Source organism: Amia ocellicauda, chromosome 21, assembly GCF_036373705.1.
Source record: "Amia ocellicauda isolate fAmiCal2 chromosome 21, fAmiCal2.hap1, whole genome shotgun sequence".
Taxonomy (NCBI): domain Eukaryota; kingdom Metazoa; phylum Chordata; class Actinopteri; order Amiiformes; family Amiidae; genus Amia; species Amia ocellicauda.
Genome location: NC_089870.1, coordinates 20257147 through 20280688, shown reverse-complemented (window position 1 = coordinate 20280688; position 23542 = coordinate 20257147). Strand labels below are relative to the sequence as shown.

General features: G+C 53.9%; 2 protein-coding genes across 2 annotated transcripts; both read left to right on the top strand.

Moving 5' to 3' along the window:
* Window positions 1-720: 720 nt before the first annotated feature.
* sgpp1b (sphingosine-1-phosphate phosphatase 1b) lies at window positions 721-14201 on the top strand. Its single transcript, XM_066695002.1, has 3 exons — window positions 721-1929; window positions 7105-7194; window positions 11083-14201. Exons 1-3 carry the CDS (start codon window positions 1162-1164, stop codon window positions 11632-11634), a joined length of 1410 nt encoding a protein of 469 aa, XP_066551099.1. The 5' UTR covers window positions 721-1161; the 3' UTR covers window positions 11635-14201.
* A 2586-nt stretch (window positions 14202-16787) lies between these two features.
* wdr89 (WD repeat domain 89) lies at window positions 16788-20954 on the top strand. The gene is made up of 3 exons (XM_066694527.1): window positions 16788-18056; window positions 18419-18602; window positions 19101-20954. Exon 3 carries the CDS (start codon window positions 19147-19149, stop codon window positions 20296-20298), a length of 1152 nt encoding a protein of 383 aa, XP_066550624.1. The 5' UTR covers window positions 16788-18056; window positions 18419-18602; window positions 19101-19146; the 3' UTR covers window positions 20299-20954.
* Window positions 20955-23542: the final 2588 nt, after the last annotated feature.

Genomic DNA, 23542 nt, shown 5'->3' with positions numbered 1-23542 from the left:
ACATCGCTGGGGAGTTTGTTCAGATTGTGACGCCTCTCTGTGTGAAGAAGTGTCTCCTGTTTTCTGTCTTAAATGCCTTGAAGCCCAATTTCCATTTGTGTCCCCGGGTGCGTGTGTCCCTGCTGATCTGGAAAAGCTCCTCTGGTTTGATGTGGTCGATGCCTTTCATGATTTTGAAGACTTGGATCAAGTCCCCACGTAGTCTCCTCTGTTCCAGGGTGAAAAGGTTCAGTTTCTCAGTAGGACATTCCCTTCAGACCTGGAATAAGTCTGGTTGCTCTCCTCTGAACTGCCTCTAGAGCAGCGATATCTTTCTTGAAGTGTGGAGCCCAGAACTGTCCACAGTATCCAGATGAGCTCTAACTAGTGCATTGTACAGTCTGAACATCACTGCCCTTGTGCTCAATTCTACACTTTGGACAAAACATGGCACACTGGCTTACAGTGACTGGACTAAAAAGATGAGTCTTCATCCGTGATTTAATTCATAACAGCAATGGAATCAAATGGCGGACCACAGAATAAAATATGTTCTCAGGGAAACACACGTCTGTGGAAATTGATTTTAGTGTGTGTGTCTCCACAAGAGAAAAAAAACAATACAGAACACGTGTTGTTTCATGACTGACTGCACAGAGCAAACCCTCCCTCACTCCCCCTCTCTCTCTCTCTCTCTCTCTCTCTCTCTCACTCTCACTCCCCCTCTCTCTCTCTCTCTCTCTCTCTCTCTCTCTCCCACACAGCGCGTCTCCGGTACAGGGCACGTCTCCTCTTGCGTGCGCGTCCCTGCCAGCGTGCGCCCCAGTCACAAGCCTGCTGTCAGTGACCGGATAGAGGGATAGAGAGACAGAGAGAGAGAGAGAGAGAGAGAAAGAGAGAGGGATGAGTCTGCAGCGCCGCTGATTCACTCCACCGCCGACCGGACTGCGCTCGCGACTGCCCGGGCTTGGCTCTCGAGACTCCCGGACCCGGAAGAGCCCGGCGCCGAGCGGTTTGGGTTCGAGTGGCTGAGCTGCGGCCCCATGTCTGTCCAGCGCTAACGCAGCCCCGGACCGGCTAGCTAGGCTGAGCGAGCGCCGCAGTGACCCGGGTGTCGTGCTCCGAGCCGAGGCACTGCTCTCCCCGCGCCTGCATGCGGGCCACACGGCGGGCGCTGTAAACATGGCCACCGACGCGAACACCGGCTTCCTGCAGCTGCTGGAATACCTGCAGGACCCGTACAAGGTGGCTCGGTTTCAGCAGCTCTGCGGGGTGCAGGGCACCTTCCCGGAGGCTGGGGAGCCGGAGCGGCACAGCCCGCACCCCTGTGAGCGGGGCAGCGGGGACGGGGGATGCGACGGGCCCCGGCCGAGGAAGGGCGCCGCACCTGCGAATAACGGCAAGCGCGACGACAGCTGCAGAAACGGCCTCCGCAACGGCGCCGCCGGGGCCGGGGAGGAGGCGAGGCTCGGCGCGCCCCTTGCCGGGCGCCAGGCAGCGGCAGCCGGCGTGGGGGGAGACGCTGCTCCGGAGGGGAACCGAGCGGCCGCCAAGGACCGCGCCAACGGCCAGAGCAAGAGCACGGCGCGGCGGCGTAACTCTCTGACCGACGAGGCCGGCCAGGAGTTCGTCATCCGGAACAAGTTCCTCTTCTACCTGTTCACCTTCGGCACCGAGCTGGGCAACGAGCTCTTCTACATCACCTTCTTCCCCTTCTTCATCTGGAACGTGGACGCCTACGTGAGCCGGCGGCTGATCCTGGTGTGGGTGTGGGTCATGTACCTGGGCCAGTGCACCAAGGACGTGGTGCGCCGCTCCCGGCCCAGCTCCCCGCCCGTGGTCAAGGTGGAGATGTTCTACAACTCGGAGTACAGCATGCCCTCCACGCACGCCATGTCCGGCACGGCCATCCCCTTCTCGCTGTTCCTCCTGACCTACGGGCGGTGGGAGGTAAACCTGTTTATCTGTCTATCTGTTTCTCTCTCTAAATATCTCTGAATGTGACGTGAGGGAAACTGCAGTCTACTTATAACTGCCATGCTGGTATTGTCATGCACAGGCAGTGTGTGACATCAGCTGGAGGTCTTCCAAATACACCTGTGGGTCAGTCTGACATGGTGCCCCTGCATGTAGTTTAAAGGCGAAGTCAGTGCCACTATCGTGTGCATGCAGAGCTGCCGTCTGGGTGTCTGTGAGGGACTGTGGGAGATCCCCCCCCCAACACGATGTGCACAGGGAGCCGGTGTGGGACCGTGTGACGTGGTGAGCAGACTGCAGGCACCGCTAGTGCTCAAGGACAGGAGTCTGACCTACAGCACCTGCCTCCTGCGTTTACCTGAGGCGCACACACAGGCACAGATCGGGGTCAGGGGTGCAGGAGAAGCCCCCCATCCCCCTCGGTAAAGCCGGTGCAGCAGCGCGACTGTGCGACGGCCTCTTCCACGGGAGGGTATCACAGTGTTGTGGAAAGCAGCTCGGCAGGCAGCTGCGCGGACTGCTATGCAGTCAGACCAGGTTGGCGCATTGATTTTGCACCGCCTTACCCGGTGTCGGAGCGCCCCACCAGCAACTCTGGGGCGTCTCTGGAAACGGTGGAGTGTAGACAGGGCCCGTGTACCAACAGCAGACCCCGGCGTGTTACCCTTCACCTGATCAGCAGGTTATGCAATCCATCCTTATCTCCCGAGCTTGTTATCTGACCCTGTTGGGAATGCGTTTGAGGAAGCAACGTGGCCCCCTTTGCGGTGCTGCGGTGTCGCTCCATCATGCCTGCCTGAGTCTGCAGCTTCCTCCAGCCTTGCACAACACAAGAGGAAATGAAACTCTGCCTGGTGACCTGCTGGTTTTAATGTATTACTTCATGGCAGAAAGACGCGCGTAAACTCGAGGCAGGAACTGGAAGGCTGTTGTGTTGTGTAAGCAATTTGCTTCCCTTCTTGCTTTGCACGCTCCCGAAGAATCAGTGTTTCCCAATTCGCAGAAGTACAAGCACTGCGACAGACTAGCAGAACTAAGCACTCCACCCCCCCCACCCACACACACCCACACACACACCCCTACACTTCTACACAAGTTTGAGGAACAACACTTATAGGATCTGGGTATTAAATGTCCTGTTCTTGTCTTTGCGAATATGCATGTTCCCGTTTCACCAGTATATTTTCATTGTCTGCTCCGTTTCTGTGGCCCTCTCCCTTTGTTGTCATTATTTCCACATAGCAGCCAGGTTAGTCATGCCAGACAAATCTGTGTAATCGGCGCTCTCCCCGAGTACAGTGAGGGTCAGCAAAGACGTGTTGGCGGCCTTTGAGCTTAAGCTACACAAAAGGCCGTTTATAAACGGGCACGAGGACCGAACTGTTCACACCGAATCCCTGAGCGCAAACCTAACTGAGCCGGTGTGTTCATACCACAGACGTGATCGTAGGCAGATCTGCCATCATGCTATCGACACGTTGCAGATGTGTTTCGGGGAGTCTCGCATGTCTGGACGCAAATGCTGCACCCTAATCTAAAGCGCTGTACCCTAATCTAAGCGTTACGGCATCGTTTACGCCCTCTGCCTTTCGGACGGCTTCCCCTCTCTGCGTCCGAGTGGAGGGGGGGATGGAGATTTGGAATGCAGGCCTGAGCACGAATCCAGGGCTCCCTCTCTCTCTCTTTATTTCTCTCCCTCCCTCTCTCTCCCCCTCTCCCTCCTTACTTGGTAATTGGTTACAGATGTTGCGTGTTGATGGGAAAATGCCCCTAACAGGCGAGTCGTGAGTGAGTGTGTGTTGTGCTCGGCGCTGCTGTAACCAGAACTCCAGCTGGAGTGATGGTGGGGGGCGGTATGGGGAATCAAAAGCTAAGGGGCACTTCCAAGTTTTTATCTCTGAAAGAGAAGCACAGCTTGTGAGGCCCGAAGCGACGGGGGGGTTCTGGGTCTGGTTCCCAGCATCCCCACCCTGCAGGAACGGAGCCACAGGGGCCAGGCTGCTTTGTGGAGGAAAAGGGGAAAAAGAAAAGGGGAAAATCCCGGGACGGCAGGCATCAGTATGGTGAAAGTCACAGGGATTTTCTTCTTACCACGTTTTGCACGGGTTTAAGCTTTAGCTTCAGCCGACTGGAGATTACCGCGCCACGGTCAGTAATTACCTCTGTGTGTGATTAAGGGATATATTTAATGACGTGGACTTAATCGCCTGTGAGGTGAGGTGTGGAAGGTTGGCGTTTCGCTCGTTGGAGAGCGAAGGGGCAGGTGGGGGCGGGGCCTTTATAGCGCCTTTCTGTCCTCCTGCTGTGGCGAGTTCCCCTGCGTTAGACTCTGTCTGTCAAGCACAGCGATAATAAATAATATTCACTTCCACACACGACCTCCACTCTGCTCTCCCCCCACTCCCAGCTCTGGTATTTCACTGTGACATTCAGACAACCACAACAACGGAGTCTGTTTGTGTCAGTCTTTCTCGCGGTGCTGTCGGGGTGGTGTGTGTGTGTGTTTTCTCTCCCCGTGCTCCGGCTTAGTGGGTGTTATTGGGTGCGTTGCGTCTGTGTGTGATCCTCCGTCACGGGGTTGGGTGTGTGAGTCATGGCTCTGTCCTCATTACGTCTCTCTCTCCCTCCCTCTCTTCCCCCTCTCCGTCTTGTGTACAGTAGGATTGTGCCGCAGCGCAGCAGTCAAGTGGTCTTTAGGAAGAATTCCAAATAAAGGAGTGAGCGAGAGAGGGAGGGAGAGAGAGAGAGAGGGACTGATACCTCCCTCCCTCCTCCCCGTTTTCTTGGAAACCCTTTTCCTCCGAGCTCATGGACCGCATGGCTCTTGCACTTCTGTCAATTTAGAGAGAGGTTTACCCTGCCTCGTGCCCAGGGAGGAGAAGCCGAAAAGGGCCCACCTGAGTCTCGGTGTCTACCCGCCGGACAGAGCAGGCAAGCCGGGGCGTGCTGCTGCCGGGAGGCGAGATCCTTCCATGGCTGCTCACTGCAAACCACAGTCCTGCACACCGGAGGAATGCTGTCAGGGTGCAACAATCAGGGAGCAAAATAAAATCACATTTAAAAAGCCACCCCCACCCTTTATATCAGCTCCGACTTGAACAGGGATTGACACCAATATTCCTCTAATTTAAATCTGGTGTTGACAAAGAAATTGTAATTTGAACTTGAGTTTTGAGCATCTGAAAACACTTCTGTGTGTGTATGTGATACGGTACTTTGGCTAATGTCTTATTGAATAGATCATTTTTTATGGTGTGTGCAGGTTGGCATCTCAGGCTGGGCTGAGCAGTTCGGTTCGGAGTAGTAAGCATCAGTGATCGTGTAGCGGCTGTGTAATAGTAGGTAGGTTAGTGCTGTTTATACTGTGTGGGTCTGTAGTTGTATTAGCAGCGTTTGTAGGTTACGGTCTGATACTATGTAGGGTAATGATCCGTCTCTTTGAGCAGGTCATAGAAGGCCACTACAAGATGTTCCTAAAACAATAATGCCTATAACTTCCATGTTTTGACTTTAACCACGGCAAGCACAAGTGCCTGCTGGGAAATCTCTGTGCAGCACCAGCATGCCGAGAGGATGATATTTATTTATAGGAAGTGGATAGAGGTATTGCACAAGAGTGTAATGGGATGTTTGGTATGAATAGAACAAAACCTGTGGGAGGAGATAGTCTGTGGTCCGACCGGTACTCCCTCTGTGTGTCGTCAAACACGGACTATACTAGATCGAGTCGATTCCAGTTCTGACGCTCGGACCGAACGGGAATCCGACTCCGAAGTGATTTGTTTATCTGTTTATTTCATTCTGTTGTCGGATAATGCGCTGACTGTAACCCCCGCGGCCGACAGCGTGGCAGAGCGTGGCGGACACACGTCGGCCGCTTCTGCTCCCTCCAACTTCCCCGGCCCTTGTCCCCGAGCCGGGATTGCCCCTATCAGGCTGCTCGGGGCTCGCGCTATCAGCGTCCCGGGCTTATCTCGCCCCCCACGCAATGGACCCTGGGTCGGCCAGGTGGTGACAAATGTGATGTGAGAGGGAGCCGGTTGTGCTCTCGCCAGCGTTCATTAACCGAGCGCTGTGGTGTGAAATCGCTGCCGTCGTCAGCACGGCTCTGCAGCCGGTCTGGGAGGGAGGGGGGTGCTTTCCAACCAAGGGGCTCGTGTTTGATTCCCGAGAAATATTTGTTCACTTGAGCCAGCGCACGTCTGCTGTATGTGTGTGTGTACGAGTGCTTACGTGTGTAGGATTTACAGTACATGCACACACAATAAGAACATAAGAAAATAAGAAGAACATAAGAGAGTTTAAAAGCGAGAGGAGGCCATTCGCCCCATCGTGCTCGTTTGGTGTCCACTAATAACTAAGTGATCGAGGATCCTATCCAGTCTGTTTTTGAATGTTCCCAAATTGTCTCTTCAGACACATCGCTGGGGAGTTTGTTCAGATTGTGACGCCTCTCTGTGTGAAGAAGTGTCTCCTGTTTTCTGTCTTGAATGCCTTGAAGCCCAATTTCCAATTGTGTCCCGAGTGCGTGTGTCCCTGCTGCCACTGTGGGAATCAGAAAAGGCCCTGACAGACTTCAACACCTGACATGTGATCTGAGTGTGTCGGTCTGGCTCCACAGGCTTTGCTGCCGAGATGTTCCCTGGCTGCTCCAGTCGATATTTTCCGTTGTGGTCAACAACTTTAATTTATTTATGAATTATTTCACTGCCGAGCAGCATTCTCATTTAATTGCATCCGAGGATTCTTCCTGTTCACTCTACTCAGGTCCTGGAGGCATTCTGAGTCCTCAGACAATTTCCTCAGACACAGACAATTTAATTTTACGTTGTCTGGGGGCTGACAATTGCTCAGGTAATAGTTTTTCATGGGCGGCAGGCATCTGGTTTGCACTCTGGGTGATGTGTGAATCTAGTGAAGGTCAGAGTGAGTGCGTCAGCTTGGCCGTTGGCCTGAGGTGTGAATTGGTCGCTGGCCAATTGGTGGGACTTCTTGACGCAGGACTGTAATTGTGCATCACAAGATAAGGAGCCCGTGCTTCCATCAGAGCGGCACACGGATTGAGGTGTCGTCTCCAAAATTTCACACTAATAACCATGTCTCCCCTCTCTCTTTCTCTCTCTCTCTCCTCCTCTCTCCTCCCTGCAGTACCCCTTCATGCTGGGCCTGGTGGCGGCGCTGAGCTGGTGCACTCTGGTATGCATCAGCAGGATCTACATGGGCATGCACTCCATTCTGGTGAGAGGAAACTGTTTATTTGTGTGCTGAAGTGTCTCCCGTTGACTGTCCTGGACGCCTGTAGACTCCCGATCGGTCTCGAAGGGCACGGCATTGACGGACCATCCTCGGTGGCAGCGCGTCCCTCAGTGTGAGACCCGGGAGGCACGCAGCTTCCTGTCTAGGGCTTCCTCATCTGTGAAACGCATTAAGAGTTCCCCGACAACAATGGCAGGGCAGTCCCTGACGCGAACGCCTGCACAGCTGTGTCAGCCAGGCGAGCATCACAACCGTCTCTGGACTTCTGGGAAATCAAGTCAAAGAGTATAGATAACATCAAATAAAACCACTATGTTCTGTGTTGAAAAATCCCCTGTGTGTCAGGGGACATGGGGTGGTTTGCAATTGACCTTGACTCCTGGGCTGTAGGCAGGAAGAAGTTCTGTCCTTGAGCCGGGTGATACCGGAGTAGTAAAGGAGGGGAAGTGACAAGGCCATGGCTTTGTGCAGTGCCGGCGCTCTCTCGGCTGCTTTCACGTTATCTGGCGGTAGATCGCTCGGCAAACACGGGCCCTTGTAGACTTTGTTTAACTGCCCCGCCCCGGTGTCTCACTGCTTCGGCACCTTGTGATCTCCGGTGGACGTTTACCTGCGCAGGTGAACACTTTTCTCCCCCTCTCTCTCTCCTCTGTCAGTGCCGTAGAGTCGTGATGTTCTGATTGGTGAACTCGGTGATCTCGGCGAGTGAACTCTGATCTTATTTGTGTGCGAATCGCCCCGGCACCGATTGACCCCAATAAAGATAAATTTGCCAATTATGTACTTGACCTGAGCAGATGATATGACAAGTGCAAAGGCTGTGATTATTATTATTTCTGCTTTTAAAGGAACAGTGTTGAAAAAAATCTAAACCGGAAGACTGCTGTGTCTCTGAATGGCCTGCTCGTGCCCCTCGCTGGGTTCGGTTCTGAAGGGTCTGGATCTCCTAGTCTCCGCAGTGGACCCAGGGGGGCTTGGCGCTGGGAAGAGCAGAGGAGAGGGGGAAAAAAGAGAGCAAGAAATAAGACTGTTTTCTACCATTCGATGTCTTCTGCGTAATGTAGACACGACATGCTGCATTAAACCGCATTAGCACATTAGCACAAGTGGGCTGACACGGAGTGGGGGGGATAATCCTCTTGGGGATGTGTAGCGATGTAACGGCACCTCTGGGCCGCCAGCTCAGTGCCAATGCGGTGAGGGTTTCAGAACCGTCCCCTTGGAGGGGGTAGAGGGGGCGGCTAGGGGCGGTGCATCTGATCTCGATTCATTCATTATAGAAACGTCTCCCTCCCTCCCGCACCGATCAGCTCAGAAGAAGTGTCGCCGGTTCTGCTCTCGGCTGTGGCGGGCGTGAGTCAGTCTCCACCAACGGGCCGCCCGCTGACGTGGCCCTCGGAACAATCGCTGCCAGGCGCGTCTCTGGAGGAATGGAGCGATGTGTCGGGCAGCGCCGGGAACCGATTATTTCTGCAGCAGGAAGGGCATTTGAAGGAGACTTTCTGGCTGAGAGCAAGATTTGCGCTAAAGCAGGAAACAGGCTGGGAGGGCTCCCTCTCTCTCTCTCTCTCGCTCTCTCTCTCTCTCTCAATGATCGATGTGTGTTTGAACGGTTGAGTCTGGAAATGCACACCATATGCCTCCCTCCTCTGTATTCCTCTGTTGCTGTTTTCGTTGCCTCTTTTATCTGTCTGTGTTTGTCTATCCATCCTACTATCTTTCCATCTATCTCTTCAAGCCTGTTGATAAACAGTGGCAGGTGCCCCGGCGTCTGTCCCTCAGTGCGTGATTTAGTTCCTCTTCCCTCCCTTGGCTGAATGGCTCTCGTGTCCCTGTGTTGTGGCCCCACCCGCCCCAGCATGTGATCGTGCCAAACCCCGCTGCCCATTTCCCCCCCGTGGGCTCTCAATCACCAAGCCGGTGACACCTCGTACACCATGCACTGGGACTGGGAGGCCCTGTGCTATGCTCGGGGTGGGGGGGCCCAGGATGGCTGTGTTTCCCGTCACAGGGGAGGAAGCGTGAGTGCCCCCCCCCCCCCCCGCTCCCACTGGGGAAGGAGAACTGGATTCTGCAGTCGTTGTTGTTCTCGGCGTCCGTCTTATCTCAGGGCAGAGGCCCCTCGGGGGTCGAGTTCAAGCCGGGGGCCCAATGAATCAGCCCTGGGGACGGACTGTAGAGCTTCCTTTGCGTTTTTCCATTGTTATTCCTCCCAGAGACGGGTTTCCTATTTGTATGGAAACAAAACCGCACATCCACACCAGGCAGCCCCCGGGGGGGTGACCTTGTTCACACGACGCTGCCGGAGTTCAGGAGCTCCGTGATTGAGCGTCTGTATTGCGTCACGTCCGCAAACAAAGCCTGTAGGAGGATGGGCACTTTGTGCCACTCGGTCTCAGAGCTGTTGGTTGTGTAATCGCCTGGTTGAGTAAATGTTTTTGTTTAGTGTTTTTTCTTTTTATGTCAAAAGAAAGACACTGTCCTTCGAGTGAACGTACTGCACTACTGCACAGTTGGGGTAAATGACTCGACGGTAGCCCAGCATGCATTGCAGTGCCTTTGCTGTAAGTGGTACCTGCTGAGCCGCTGTGAGGTAACGGGCCTCCGTCACACTCTGGCTCCTCAGCCGTCGGCCAGGGTTCATCTGTGAGGGGAACAGAGTGAAGTAAAGCCAATAAGGAGCAATGCTTTTAGGTGAACCTAAACAGCTGTGCTGTTCCGGTCTCAGTTAGTCGGTTAGAGTAGAGCGTGTTTAAAATCAGTTTCATTTAAATTGCCAATACTCGCTCAGAAAGTAGGACAGGAAACCAGACGCGCCCAGTCGCGGCTCCTGGCTCTGGGCAGCCGGCCGGCGTGGAGGAAAGCGTTTGCCTAATAGCTGTGCGTGCGGCGGCACCTGGCAGGGCATTTGCCTGCTGCTCCAGTCCTCTCTCATGCCCTGAACTTTAGGGATTTTCTACTGGAGTTTTATAATTTCTTGCAGGGGGGTAGGTGTGTGTGTGTGAGAGGAGCGGTTGACAAGGCTCTGTAGGCCCCACAGACTCGGTAGGGTCTTGTATTTATTTATTATACTAAATCTGTAGCGTGTTCTTTACTGTGACAACCTGTTTGAGGATGCAATATTGTCTACTGATTAAAAACATATCTGAACTGAGGAATTAAATCTAGTTACATGTGGCTGTGAACGCTTTTCAGCTCAGGGGACACGAGCGGACATGAGTAGATGGTGCTTCTGAGACCGAGGACAGGAGGCACTGTTTCACACCCCAGGGTCCTACAAGCAGCTGAGACCCATAGATCGCTTTCCTTTGCGACTCTTGTTGCGTTCTTATGGTTTTATGTTCTTTAACACACATGGAAAGAGAGATAGGAAGAAAGACAGGTGTAGATATTACTCACGGTGGATTTTAGGCCCCTCTGGCTAAACCACCAGCAGGCAGCTTGCGTCAGATAATCTGTATAATCTGTCAGAGCTCATGGAAAAGCATTTGCCTCTGTTGTGTGTGGGGCGGGATTTGAATGTTTTTGGTTGGAGGGGTTTTCCGCGGTTAGTGTCTCTCTGAGCCGCGGCCACTGCAGCATAGCGACGCAAATGTAGATCGTTAGCCAGGTGCTTTGAACAGAGCATCAGACGGTCAAATCCGCTGCGGTTTTGGGTGTGTGAGCGAGAGAGTGCGTGAGAATGAGAGTCAGAGGGCTTGTGTTACTGTCCGTGTGTGTGCGCGTCTGCTCTGTGTTGCTGTGTGTGTGTGTGTGTGTGAACGTGTTTTTCCTTGTGTGAGTGTGTGTCTTCTGTGCTCTGCTTCCCTGTCCTGTTTGTTGCCCTGTGCTGCCCCATGTTGACCCGTGCTGCCCTGTGCTCTCCTGCAGGACGTCATCGTGGGCTTCCTGTACAGCATCGTGATCCTGGTGGCCTTCCAGCCAGCGTTGGACATGATCGACCGCTTCAACCTGACCTTCCGCTACGCACCGCTCATCATCATCAGCCTGCACCTGGGCATGGGGCTGTTCTCCTTCACCCTGGACACCTGGAGCACCTCCCGGGGCGACACGGCGCAGATCCTGGGCACCGGGGCCGGCGTGGCCTGCGCCTCGCACCTCAACTACCTGCTGGGCCTGATGCCCGACGCGCCGCCGTCGCAGCTGCCCTTCACCCCGCCGCCCCTGAGCGCTGCCCTGGTGGGCATGGCGGGGCTGCGCTTCGTGCTGGGCGTGGCGGTGCTGCTGGCCACCCGCGCTGTCATGAAGGCGCTGACCATCCCGCTGGCCTGCCGGCTGTTCAACGTGCCGTGCCAGGACGTGCGCCTGGCCCGCCAGCGCATGGAGGTGGAGCTGCCGTACCGCTACATCGTCTACGGCACCGTGGGCTTCAACGCGCTCTTCCTCGTGCCCGCGCTCTTCACCTACCTCAACCTGTTCTGACACCCCCCCCCACCCCGGTCCCGGCCTTCCACTCTGTGCCCGACACTCGTCCGTCTGTCCCTCCCTCCCTCCTTCTTCCGTGACTGCTGCGCCAGAGAACCGGAACTTCACCCCCGACGGGCCAATCACTGACCGGATTCGGGTGCCTGTTTATTTTAATTTTATTGTCATTTTATGTTATAATTTTTTCATGTTTTAAATTTTTTAATGACTATTATTTTTATTCTTGTCGTCATGAAATCTGAGTCGCCAACTGAATTTCTGATGGCTGACCGAACCGGCGGGACACGGACCCCCGTGCAGCTTGGGGGGCCGCATCGGCTACCCTGCCAATGATACGAGACGCTCACTGGCCGTTGACGTTTTTTTCTCTCTGTGGTTCGAAAGGGGCAGCGGTCAGTCGGGCACAGGAAGCCCCCCAGGGAAGAGGGAGAGCATCAGGGTGCGGGGTTGAGGGGGGTCCTCGGCATGTTATTTTATAGTTACCCTCCCCCCCACACCTCTAAAGGGCTGCCTCGTTCGACTGTTTCAGTTTGCTGTTGGCGGGGGAAGAACCAAAAAGTACAAAAATAGAAAAGGAATCTTTATAGGGTCTAATCGCAAGATTCAATCGCAAGATTCTAGAGAGATGTACACAGACTGATAGGAGAGAAGCCATTTTGTTCAGGCAGTCGTGGCCAGTGGCGTTAGATTAATCTCTCACGATTCCCAGTAGCCCCCCCCAGGTCTCGAAGGTGTCGGCGCTGGGTGTTCTGGCAGCCGCTCGCCTATTCCCCCTGCTTCCCCCGTGCGTGACCAGGGCGGGCCGGGCGGCCGGTGGCTTCCTGTCTGGGCCGAGAGCCGCCTGGGCCGCACGCCTGCACTTCCTGTGGATGGAGCTGTCTGCGCTCCCGGGATATAGAGACCGGACAGGGGCCGCTCAGGAAGGGGGAGGTGTAGGACAGCTGGGACGTCTCGTGTGCCAAGACCCCCGACTGACCCGGGACGTCATGGCCTTTGCCTGGGGGGGAGGGGGGACAACTTCCTGTGCTACTGGACACTCTCACAGGCCTGGCAGGAGACTTTGGCAGCAAGACCCCTGGCCGTGATGGTTTACTGGTTTATGTGACTCTATCTCTCTTCCAGAACCACCGCTCAAAGCTGCTGTGGATGCGGTACATAAATTATACACGTCAATATAGCAAATAACAAGATTATAATTATTATTTTTATGATTGTTTTATTTTATTTTTGACGCTCTGGAAACTTTCCTTTGCACAAGGAAGATCGCTGTCCTCGAATCCGATTGTAGTCGACTCTAACCACTCTGTCCCGCCGGCGGGTCTGGGTCTGTGTGGTGGTTCTCTGAGTGCCCCCCCCTACTCCCCGGATGTACCGAATTGCACTGTCCTGCGCTGCGCTGGAAGGGGAGAGGGGCTGACGCTCAGAGAACACACTGACCGAGACTAGGCTTGCTTTGTGTGCGAGGTTGTTTTTCTAGTTTTTTTTCCCCTTTCTTTACGTCTCTGTCATGTCATGTGTACGTGTGTGTGTCTTCCCCCTCTCCGGTGGGCCCCCGTGTTGTTAAGGTGTAATTAAGTGTATTGTGTCACGTCTGAGGACGAGCGGCTTGGGTTTCCGAGGCTTGTGTGGATTCTCGGTGTGCGTCATCGCTGCCGGGAAAACACAGGAGACACAGTGGGCCCGGGCGGGGTGGAAACAAAGAAAACAAAGCACCAAAACGAGTCCATTGTGGGTTTGTCTGGCACCCTGCAGCCCCGCCGGGATGAAAACCCCGCAGGTCCTCGGTGTCGTGATGCGCTGTGTCTCTGTGTCTGTGTGTGTCTCTTGTCTCTCTCTGTGTGTCTCTCCTTGTACATACTGTGTGCGGTTCAACCGTGTGTTAACTGCTTCTGAAATTAAGAAATAGACTCAACGAAACTGTCCAGTGGGACGGTGACTTGACCACTCGAGAGTCTGGGAGTGTAACATTGACCAAAAAAAAAAAAAAAAAAAACGGACTCTCACCCCCGTCGTTCAGAGGCGCGTTCAGCCTCTCTGCTCTTGACACCCCAGTGCCTTTACTGTAAAAGAACAAACGCCACACAAAAAAGCGACGGCGTCTATGTCCGGGAGTGCTGGAGGCCCCGGGCTGCTTCCCTGGCTTCGCAACGCTCGGCCCCGGCCGCCTCCCGGGATGAACTGTAGAATGTGTTTTAGAAAAATGATAATGTATCAGTACTTATGGGTCCGTTGTGCATTCCAACTTAACGTGTGTTTTGTCTTTAATTATTAACAAGGTCTGCTCATTCTGTACTGGTTGCACTTATAATGACTGAATTTTGTTTTTGTAATATTTAAGAGAACTTGTAAACAGAGCGCCTGTCTCTCTCTCTCTCTCTCTCTCTCTGTTGATTTTGGTCTCTGATTGTTTATTTTTGTTCATCGCGTTGGTTTAATCTGCCTTCTGTTGCCCATGTTAGTGGATTGATTGTCCAGAATCATTAACTGTTGGCCTGCATAATAAAATTTGCACAAGAGAGATTTCTCCACATATTGGGGACAAACTCTTGAACTGTTGTAAACAATTTCTTTGGTAGTTTTGTGTTCAACCAGATCCATTAGGGATTAAAACCCCCCACCCAGGAAATACAGGATGGGTCCAGGTCTCTGTGGGGGCTGTGGGCACTGGGGCTCGGCTAATAATAACTAGTCTTATTTGGAACGGGCAGATGTTTGCCGTTTTCCACACTGGGTGCCGAGCTCAGCTGGTGGGAGGGGTTTTCCAGATGTGTCGCCACCGGGGCCAAATCTGCAAACTCCTGCAGCAACCGCGGCGGGTTTACATCTGGACCGCAGGCTTGCCAAGGGCTAAGATTAGACTGTGACACATGGCATAATATGGTAAAAATATGGTACCCCCTGTCCCCTCCAACACACCACTGTCCTCTATAACACTTTAATGACTGACTGACTGATACACACCTGCCTGCCTGTATGTGTGTGTGTGTGTGTGTGAGTGTGATACACAGTCTCTGCTATTGCCTTACACCACTGTAACTCCTCCCAGGGCCGTGTAATAAGACCTGGCCGTTGTGTGTCTGACGTTGTGCCTGTGACACACACGGGCCTCGATCTCCTTCAGCTCCTCCGTCTCTGTGTCGATTTACAGCAGCTGAAATATTCATGGCAGACTTCAGTGTATCTGGTTTTCCGCATCGAGTGTTGGTGGCTCCGAAGTGCCGAACGCGTCAGGGAAGAGGGTTACGGTTCCTCGGGTATCAGCCCTGCGGTCCAGGAACACCTAGACGGGGGTGAAGTAGATCCCTACAGGCGGCTACAGCCCTCTGTCAACCTGTGTGTCGAGTCTGATCGCAGGTTAGTGTAGAAAGGCAGAGAAGAGGACAGCAGTAAGGATTTGAATTATGTTTTTGTTGTCTTTTTTCCAACGCCCATTTTGAAATGCAATTCTAAGCCCCTAAAGACGTGTTGTGTCTTTGTGCGTCATGTGACTCTTTAGTATTTCTTGGTTGGAGGGCTGGTTTGTTTTTCCGCCTTCGGGCAAATCGTGACCTGCTTTATGGCAGCGCTGGACTCCTGCTCTTTAGCTGACATAAAAAACTAAGAAGAGAGCAGACATGAACTCAGAGAGAAGGATTACAGTTGGGGTGCACATCTGGCCAGGTGTGCAATTTAAAGGTCAGGGTGTCGGTGTCCAGCGGTCTAACACACCCACCCCAGAGTCCCTGGAGGTGAGGATGTTGAAATCAGACGTGTTCTGAACTGCTGGTGACATGTATTGTGTGCTGAGCTTGAAAGGGCTGCGTTTTAAATTAGATTTGTTTTGGAGGGGGGTGTGTGTTTGTTCCTGCAGACACTTCCCCTTTCCTGTTCCCTCTCTACTCTTCCCCGGTGTCCCCGAGTGCTCTGAGCCTGACACTGCGTCTGCAGCTCAGGGGTGACACCAAGAGATTCTCTCTGCTCGGCTGGGTGCTCCGATTCTTGGGCTGAGCCTCGTGCGATGCTTTGAATCAACAGCCCCGAGTCGCATCTCTCAGCTGCCATTTCCCAGCATGCCCCTGGCCTCGGCACGCCCTGGTGCTGCGCTGCTCCTTTCGGCATCGTGACGGCGCCTCCTTCTATTTCTATTTGCACCTCGCATGGCCTCTAACCTCCCTCACCCCCTTGAAAAGTCTTGCTGCAGTAGAACCATGGCAAACTTCAGTAAAATGTAGGAAAGCGAAGATAAATCACGGTAAAGCATTGAGCAGTACAGAACAGAATAGACAACTCTGAAGAACAGCATAGAAAACTTGGGCAAAGCGAAGCACATGCTGTGGCTTGTCCATGGAAGGGTGCTAAATGCCCCGTGGTGAATTAGAGGTGCCCAGCCCCCTCTTTGCCCTGTGCTGAGCCGTGGCCTCCGATGAGAGCACAGAGCACAGAGCTACAGATCGGCACGGCAGCAGCGCAGGGCACCGGAGACGGGTGTCTGAGAGCGGGGCTGCAGGGTGGGGGAGCGCCCCGAGTGCACGAGGAGAGAGACTCGGAGATTCGCAGCCGCAGAGTCCTGCTGTTTCTTGTCGGCTGTAAATAAGTGGCTCCCGCCCTGCCCGGCCCACCCTGCGCTGCTGAGCTCAGCACTCCCCCCGGGGTTGCTAATCTGCAGATCTGTCTCCCTCTACCTTGACCAGACAGGCAGAAGAATGTTCCACACTGCTCTGCCAAATTCTCCCAGGGAATTCCTGTGTGTGTGTGTAACATGCCGTAGCAGCTCTTTAGCCCCTGTGTGTCAGTGATGTTGTACAGCAGAACAGTCTGTACTGGTGGTATTCTGTGGGACCAAAGTAACAGAGCTGTGAATTGGGAACAAGACGGACCTCCTGGCAGGGACCTGGGCTCCGCAGCACAGCGTTGGGCTGCTGGGGTCGCAGCGGGGCGCCCTGGCGTGTGCCGTCCTTAACGCAGCGCCACGGGCTGCTCACCGCACGGAGCATCTGGGGCTGGCGGCTTTCATCCGAGGGGTTAATTACAGAGCTCTCTAACGAGGCCGCTGTAGTCTCGGTCGGCGAGCGGCAGCTGCAGAGATTTCTGTGCGTCGACTTAATCCGTCCCGCCGTCACCCTTCACAGTGAAGTCCCTTCTGAGCCGCCACCACAGGAAGCGTGCATGGAGATCTGGCGGGAGTCCTGTGTCTCTCCCGGGGTTTTACCAGCCTGTGGGTTGTGCTTGGCCAGAGTTTTCCATGTTTTCCGTCGCTCTACCATTTCCACCTCTGTTGGTGGCCTCGTACAGTGAGGGCTGTGATGGTGAAGCTGCTCATTGATCGATGGGTTCCTGCTCCTCCGCACCCACAATACCCGCGGCACTCAAGCTGCACCCAGAGCAGATGTGATGGCTGCAAGAGCCAATACGCCCTCCTCCAGCCCGGACCGCAGGCTTTGAGCTGCTGTTTCAGTTCTGCCTCCGACTGTGAGAAGAGGGGCCAGACGGCACAGGCCTGACTGACTGACACACTGACTGGTACATGGACTGCCTACCCTACGCACTGATTGATACATTTACTTACTACCTCACTGACACACTATGTGACTGACTAGCTGACACACTGACTCCAGTGCGGGGGAGTGGATGGGAATCCTGGAGCAGAGAGAGGAATAAGAAACACGGCTGCAGTGCTGGGTCACGTGTTTTCTTTTCAACTGTAAACAAGTTCCTCTACTCGCAAGTTGCTCTGCTTGGCTCAGCAGTCCCCTGCCGTTTCTAATCTAAAGATCAATCTCCCTGAACCTTGATCAGGCTGACTCACTGACCCACTGACTGGCTGACTGATACAAGGACAGACCGCTCAATACACAGCCTGACTGACGGACGGACGGACACCCTGGCCGCCCCGATCTCATTTCAGCCGGACAGCTGGCAGGCACTTCAGAGCTGCTTCTGTTCACTTCACAATGGCAGCCTTGTCAGTCCACCCCCCACCCCCACTCCTGAACCCAACATGAGATACAAGATCGTACATTCAGTTCTCAAACCCACCCACCTCCACAGCCCTGTGTGTCGCTGCTCGGGGTCAGAGAGCGGGGCTGTGTGTGTGGGGGGGTGCCGAGTGATAAGGCGACCTCGGACAGAGGAACAGTGTGTCTTCTGGCACAGCGGCCGAGTTTCCGTGTGTCTCACTGTGGCGGGAGCTGGACGATGGCTGCCCTGTGCGCCGGACACTGTGTCCTGAGAGACGGGGGCGTCCTGGGGAGCACAGGTCAGTCCGGGAGCCCAGAGGGAACCAGCTGTTGAGGTCTGAGAGCGGAGGAGCCAGGATGAGTCACTAACTGACGTGGCCAGGTTTGGGTCGGCCCAGGCCTCCTCCGGGGTCAGTCTGACACTCCGCTGCCCACGCCAGCCCTTTGGACGCGAAGGGGGCTGGGTCTGGGTCTGGACTGCAGGTCAGGGTTACTTTGGATTTCCACAATAATCATCAACAACAACAATAATAATAATTCACCAAAGATTCATTGGGGATTTACAGGGATTCTGGGGTCCTATGCCGATGGTGTTTGTATGTTGGGGCAGTCGAGGCAGCTTTGGGAACTTGTGTTTATATTTCTATTCGTTTCAGGGCAACTACATGAATTAATTGATCAAGCCAATCTAACCAAAAAGCGGTACTGTGCTGCCGCCTCGTGGATATTGCGCGCATTTATTCCTAATTTTGAATACTCTGCCTTTTGCTTAATATTTAAAGTTAAATTTTGTGTACACATTAAAAAAAAGTTTAATTGCATAATAGTTTTATTTTAATTAATAGACGACGAGAGAAGCGCGCTATGCAAGTCTGTCATTCAGTCCTTGAGTCCAGGTGTCTCTTCCGTCTGCCGGAACCATTGTGACAGCGGGAGCAGTGCCGGGGAGCCGCTGGCGGTGTGACACCAGGGAGAACACGTGTGTTCAGCGCCTGGTACGGCAGCCCAGAAGAGGACGGCGTGTTGGGGGTAAGACTGCTTACTGGTAATATTAAAATACAAACACAAGGTCAGGACAGAGTCGTCAGCTCTTCTACTAGCGGATGAAGCTGGTATTGTGACTGAGTAGAGCAGGAGTCGTCTGTCTGTCTGTCTGTCTGTCTGTCTGTATGTTCGTCCGGTTCGGAGAGACCGCAGCACTGAAGTGTCCAGTACAAGAATGATTAGTTACATGAGTTACAGGCGACTGACGCTTGCCTGCTATTTGGCCTTGCGTTTTCAATGACCCGGTATTTTATATAGCTGGACTGGTCTCTTCACATCGTGTGGACAATTGACTAGACGGTCCTCACAGAGTTATTTGACACTCTGCTCCGCGGCAGGACCGAGTCATTACACCCTGGCTTTGCGACCCTGACTTCTACACTGTTTTGCTGCTCCTGCCCTCCTTCGGCACTGACCTCAGTGTCTGAATGACTTAAATCGGTTCAGCGAATCCACTTTATTAATGGTTTATTTTCCTGCCAGGTTGTGTTGCCAGACAGTGATAAAGAGGGGCAGGAGGAAGGACAGGATGGAGAGTCTGCAGGAGCGCTTTGCCTGCCTCTCCATCGCCAGGCGGGCCGAGCCCTCACAGGAGCCCACCTACCTGCTGGAGCTGGCGTGTGCCGAGCCCGAGTCCCCGGGCGGTGCCGGGGGGCCGCTGGTGGCCGTGTCCTGCTCTGACCGCTCCGTCCGGCTGCACTGCAGGGAGACGCTGCGGCTCCTGGGGCAGTGTGGGGGCCACGCCGGGCCCCTGTGCGGGCTGCGCTTCTCCCCCTCCTCCGGCAGCCTGCTGTTCTCGGGCTCCGCGGACGGGGTGGTCCGCAGCTGGGACGTGAGGACCCCCGGCTCGGCCTCCCCGGCGCAGGAGTTCAGGGCGCCCGCCTCCCTGGCGCTGTGCAGCTTCGACCTGAGCTGCGGCGGCGCGGTGCTGTGCGGCGGCACGGAGAAGCAGGAGGAGGACAGCTATCTGGTGTTCTGGGACGTGCGGGCGGCGGGGGGCGCGGCTCCTCCGCTGGGGGTCTACTCCGAGTCCCACAGTGACGACGTCACTCAGGTGCGCTTCCACCCGCGGGACCCCGACCGGCTGGCCTCGGGCTCCACCGACGGGTTGGTGAACGTTTTCGACGTGCGCCGCGGCTGCGAGGAGGAGGCGCTCCGGGCCACCGTGAACTCCGAGTCGTCGGTGGGCTGCGTGCGCTGGGCGGGCCGTGGGGCCGACCGGCTGCTGTGCCTGAGCCACGACGAGGGCGTGTTCCTGTGGGACCTGGCGCAAATGGACACCGCCGAGCCCCTCTCGCTGCTGCACGCCCCCCAGGCCCGCCAGGACACCTCCCTGCCCGGGGGCGCCACGCTGGACCACTTCGTGGGCGCCGCCTGGCTGGAGGAGGCCGAGACGCTGCTGGTGCTGGGCGGCACCAACCGGGGGGACCTGCACCTGCTGGACTGCGGCCCGGGGGGGCTGCGGCCGCTCTGCGCCCTGCGGGGGGGGCACTCGGCCACCGTGCGCTGCTTCCACTGGGACCCCGCGGGGGGCGCCCTGCTCACGGGGGGCGAGGACGGGCAGCTGCTGCTGTGGAGGCCGGGCGCCGTGGAGCTGTCCAGTACCAAGAAGAGCTCCCTGAAGAGCGCCCCCCCGCTGAAGCACACAGCCAGGGGGCACGGCCAGAGGAAGAGGAAGTAAAGCCGGGCAGGGGTGTGTGCCACTGTCTCCTCAGGAGCGGACTTCTTCTGCATCCCGGCGTCGGCCCAGTGTGTCTGCAGAGCCGGCTGGCCGCCCAGCCTGTGCCGGGAGAGAGAGAGAGAGCGCCCTCAGGTCTGGTACCGGCCAGGGAGCACCGGGCAGCACAGATACAGCGCCGACACACGGGCAGACAGCACGGCTGGACTCAAACGGTGCCGCCTGCTCTCACTCCTGAGCTGAAGGGCCGGAGGGGGTCGGGTCCGGTGTCCAGATGTTGAGTGAAAAGAATCCAGAAGAGTGTGAATGAATTGTTGATGCTTAATGTTCTTCGAAACCCTCTGTTTCTCTGCTTTTATATATATATATATATATATATATATACAAATTTGAACTATGTATATATGTTTTATGATAAATATATTCTATTTTGTGTTCGTTTTGTCTTAACACTGAGTGCTGTGTTCTGCTGCTGTAACTCTTTACACGCTTTGTTCTTATTAAACACAGACACGGTCAGGGGTCTCCCAGCTTGTTCCGCTGTGACATCACAAGTGGAGCCGCCTGAGCACAAAACTGAAGCGTCACAGTAACCTTACCAAGCCTTTTTTGGAACTCAAACATCGAGTGCAACAAAATCAAATAAAATAACAACCACACTGCGTCTCTTTCTTCTTGCAAGAAATCAAACCTTTTCCTTTTGAGACTCCAGCAACTTCAGATTAATCATAACCCCTTCCTGGTCTTACTTGTTGGTTCTGGAGGGCTGGTTCTTGCGCTATCTGTACACATCTTGGCCACACACTCAATCACGTCCAGGGCTTCCTCGCCGGCTGGGAAACGCAGCGTATGTTTTGCAATCAGAGATGTGAAAGGGCAGACGTCTTCCCCCGGAGGGCCTCTTGAACCCGGGCCAGATACTCAGGCCTGCGGGTCGTGGGAAAGAGGGGGCGTGTCCCTGCGTCTCCCGCTCCGCCACTAACGGACGTCATTGGGGAGACCTTGCGACCCTTGATGGCAAAAGGACAGATCTACACAAGGGTAACACTTCTATCATCTATAATGTCAAGAGCAGGAGAGTGAATTGAGTTTATATTAGATGCTGCCACCCTGACATTCCCTACAATCATAGTACAAATCACTAACTCACAGACACCGAGAGGCACGGACCTTGGAAGTCCACTTATTTGGACTCTTCATAGAAAACAAATATTTACAGAGCAGCTCCTGGGCACTTCTAGGTGCTTATCTCATCTCGGCTGGCCTCCCAGTCCGTTGTAATCTGTTGTTTTTGTATCTTAAGACTTTTGTTGAAGCAGAAAGGGATAGGAAACGCAAAACACACATAGCGAGAGCTCTTCTCCTTCATTCTGGCACTGTGGTGTTCTCGGTTTGCCCTGTGGAGACTAACGGACAAGGTCCACACACATACACACACCGAGACACTGCTCACATTCATGCACTGCGTAGCGAAGATGTTTCGGCACACATCTGGTTCTGCACTGCGCACAATGACGCACGGGGGGATTGGATCAGTACATCATCGTGTACGTGTCAGTGAAGGAGACACCAGGGTGAAATACTACAGCGATACAGAATCTCGGTACACGATCACTCCACTTCCCGGGTCAGAGGGCTTGCTTTCATTTCCACTGATTTTGCTTTCCAAGTGCCGCCCCTGTTATAAAGCCCTGCTCTTTTTCATGTTCGGCACCAGCTCTGAGGAAGGGGTTTTGTCGTTGCACTAGGGTGTATGCTGATTTTAATTTGTATTGATCATACTGCCGCACTTCTGTACACTTCTGTAATGCTTAAATGTGATTTTGTATTAAATGCATTACTGCACTTCTGTAATGCTAATTGTGTAAACTGTAAGTCACCCTTGGCTAAGGGCATCGGCTAAGACATCAACAACAACAATAATAATAATAATAATGCGACAGTGCAGCGAAAATCATAAAGCCTGAGTAACAAGGAAAAGACAGACTTGCTAGTTAGCACATATACATTTGAAATTACTATATACTATATATACTCAGCAAAAAAAGAAACGTCCTCTCACTTTCAACTGCTTTTATTTTCAGCAAACTTAACATGTATGAACATAAAAAGATTCAACAAGTAAGACATGAACAGAACAAGTTTCACAGACATGTGACTGACAGAAATGGAATAATGTGTCCCTGAACAAAGGGGGGTCAAAATCAAAAGTAACGGTCAGTATCTGTGTGGCCCCCAGCTGCGTTAAGTCCTGCAGTGCATCTCCTCCTCATGGACTGACCCAGATCTGCCAGTTCTTGTGTGAGATGTTACCCCACTCTTCCACCGGCACTTGCAAGTTCCCACACATTTCTGGGGGGAATGGCCCTAGCCCTCGCCCTCCGATCCAACAGGTCCCGGACGCGCTCAATGGGGTTGAGATCCGGCTCTTCGCTGGCCGTGGCAGAACACGTTCCAGCGCAGGTGGGTTTGTGCCCATAGGCCACGTTGCCGGTGATGTCTGTAAGGACCTGCCGTACAACAGGCCTACAAGCCCTCAGTCCAGCCTCTCTCAGCCGAGCACTGATGGAGGGATTGTCGTTCCTGGTGTGACTCTGGTAGTTGTTGCCGTCCTGTACCTGTCCCGCAGGTGTGATATTGGGATGTACCGATCCTGGGCAGGTGCTGTTACACGTGGTCTGCCACTGCGAGCACCATCAGCTGTCCTTCCTGTCTCCCTGCAGCGCTGTCTTAGGCGTCTCACAGTGCGGACATTGCAGTTTATTGCCCTGGACACAGCATGCCTAAGGCACGTTCACGCAATTGAGCAGGACCCTGGGCATCTTTCTTCTGGTGTTCTTCAGAGTCAGTAGAAAGGTCTCTTTAGTGTCCTAAGTTTTTATAACTGTGACCTTAATTGCCAAAGCTGTTAGTGTCTGAACGGCCGCTCCACAGGTGCATGTTCATTCATTGTTTATGGTTCATTGAACAAGCATGGAAAACATTGTTTAAACCCTTTACAATAAAGATCTGTGAAGTTATTTGGATTTTTACAAAATTATCTTTAAAATACAGTGTCCTGAAAAAGGGACGTTTCTTTCATTTTCATTCATATATTATGCAAATACGGTCATGTGCAGACATAGTAATTCTGTTTGTTTTTATTCATATTAAATGGCATGTTCAGTCACCATCATTCAGATCAATATAAGCTGCTGTTATTATTACTATTACATAAGCATCTGTAGAACAGCCTAAAAATAAATAA

Excerpts from the sequence above, each read along its gene's own strand:
- sgpp1b (XM_066695002.1), top strand. The coding sequence starts at position 1,162 with ATGGCCACCGACGCGAACACCGGCTTCCTGCAGCTGCTGGAATACCTG. Across the intron at positions 1,930-7,104 it reads TGACCTACGGGCGGTGGGAG|TACCCCTTCATGCTGGGCCT; the intron begins GTAAACCTGTTT and ends TCCTCCCTGCAG. Across the intron at positions 7,195-11,082 it reads TGGGCATGCACTCCATTCTG|GACGTCATCGTGGGCTTCCT; the intron begins GTGAGAGGAAAC and ends GCTCTCCTGCAG.
- wdr89 (XM_066694527.1), top strand. The coding sequence starts at position 19,147 with ATGGAGAGTCTGCAGGAGCGCTTTGCCTGCCTCTCCATCGCCAGGCGG.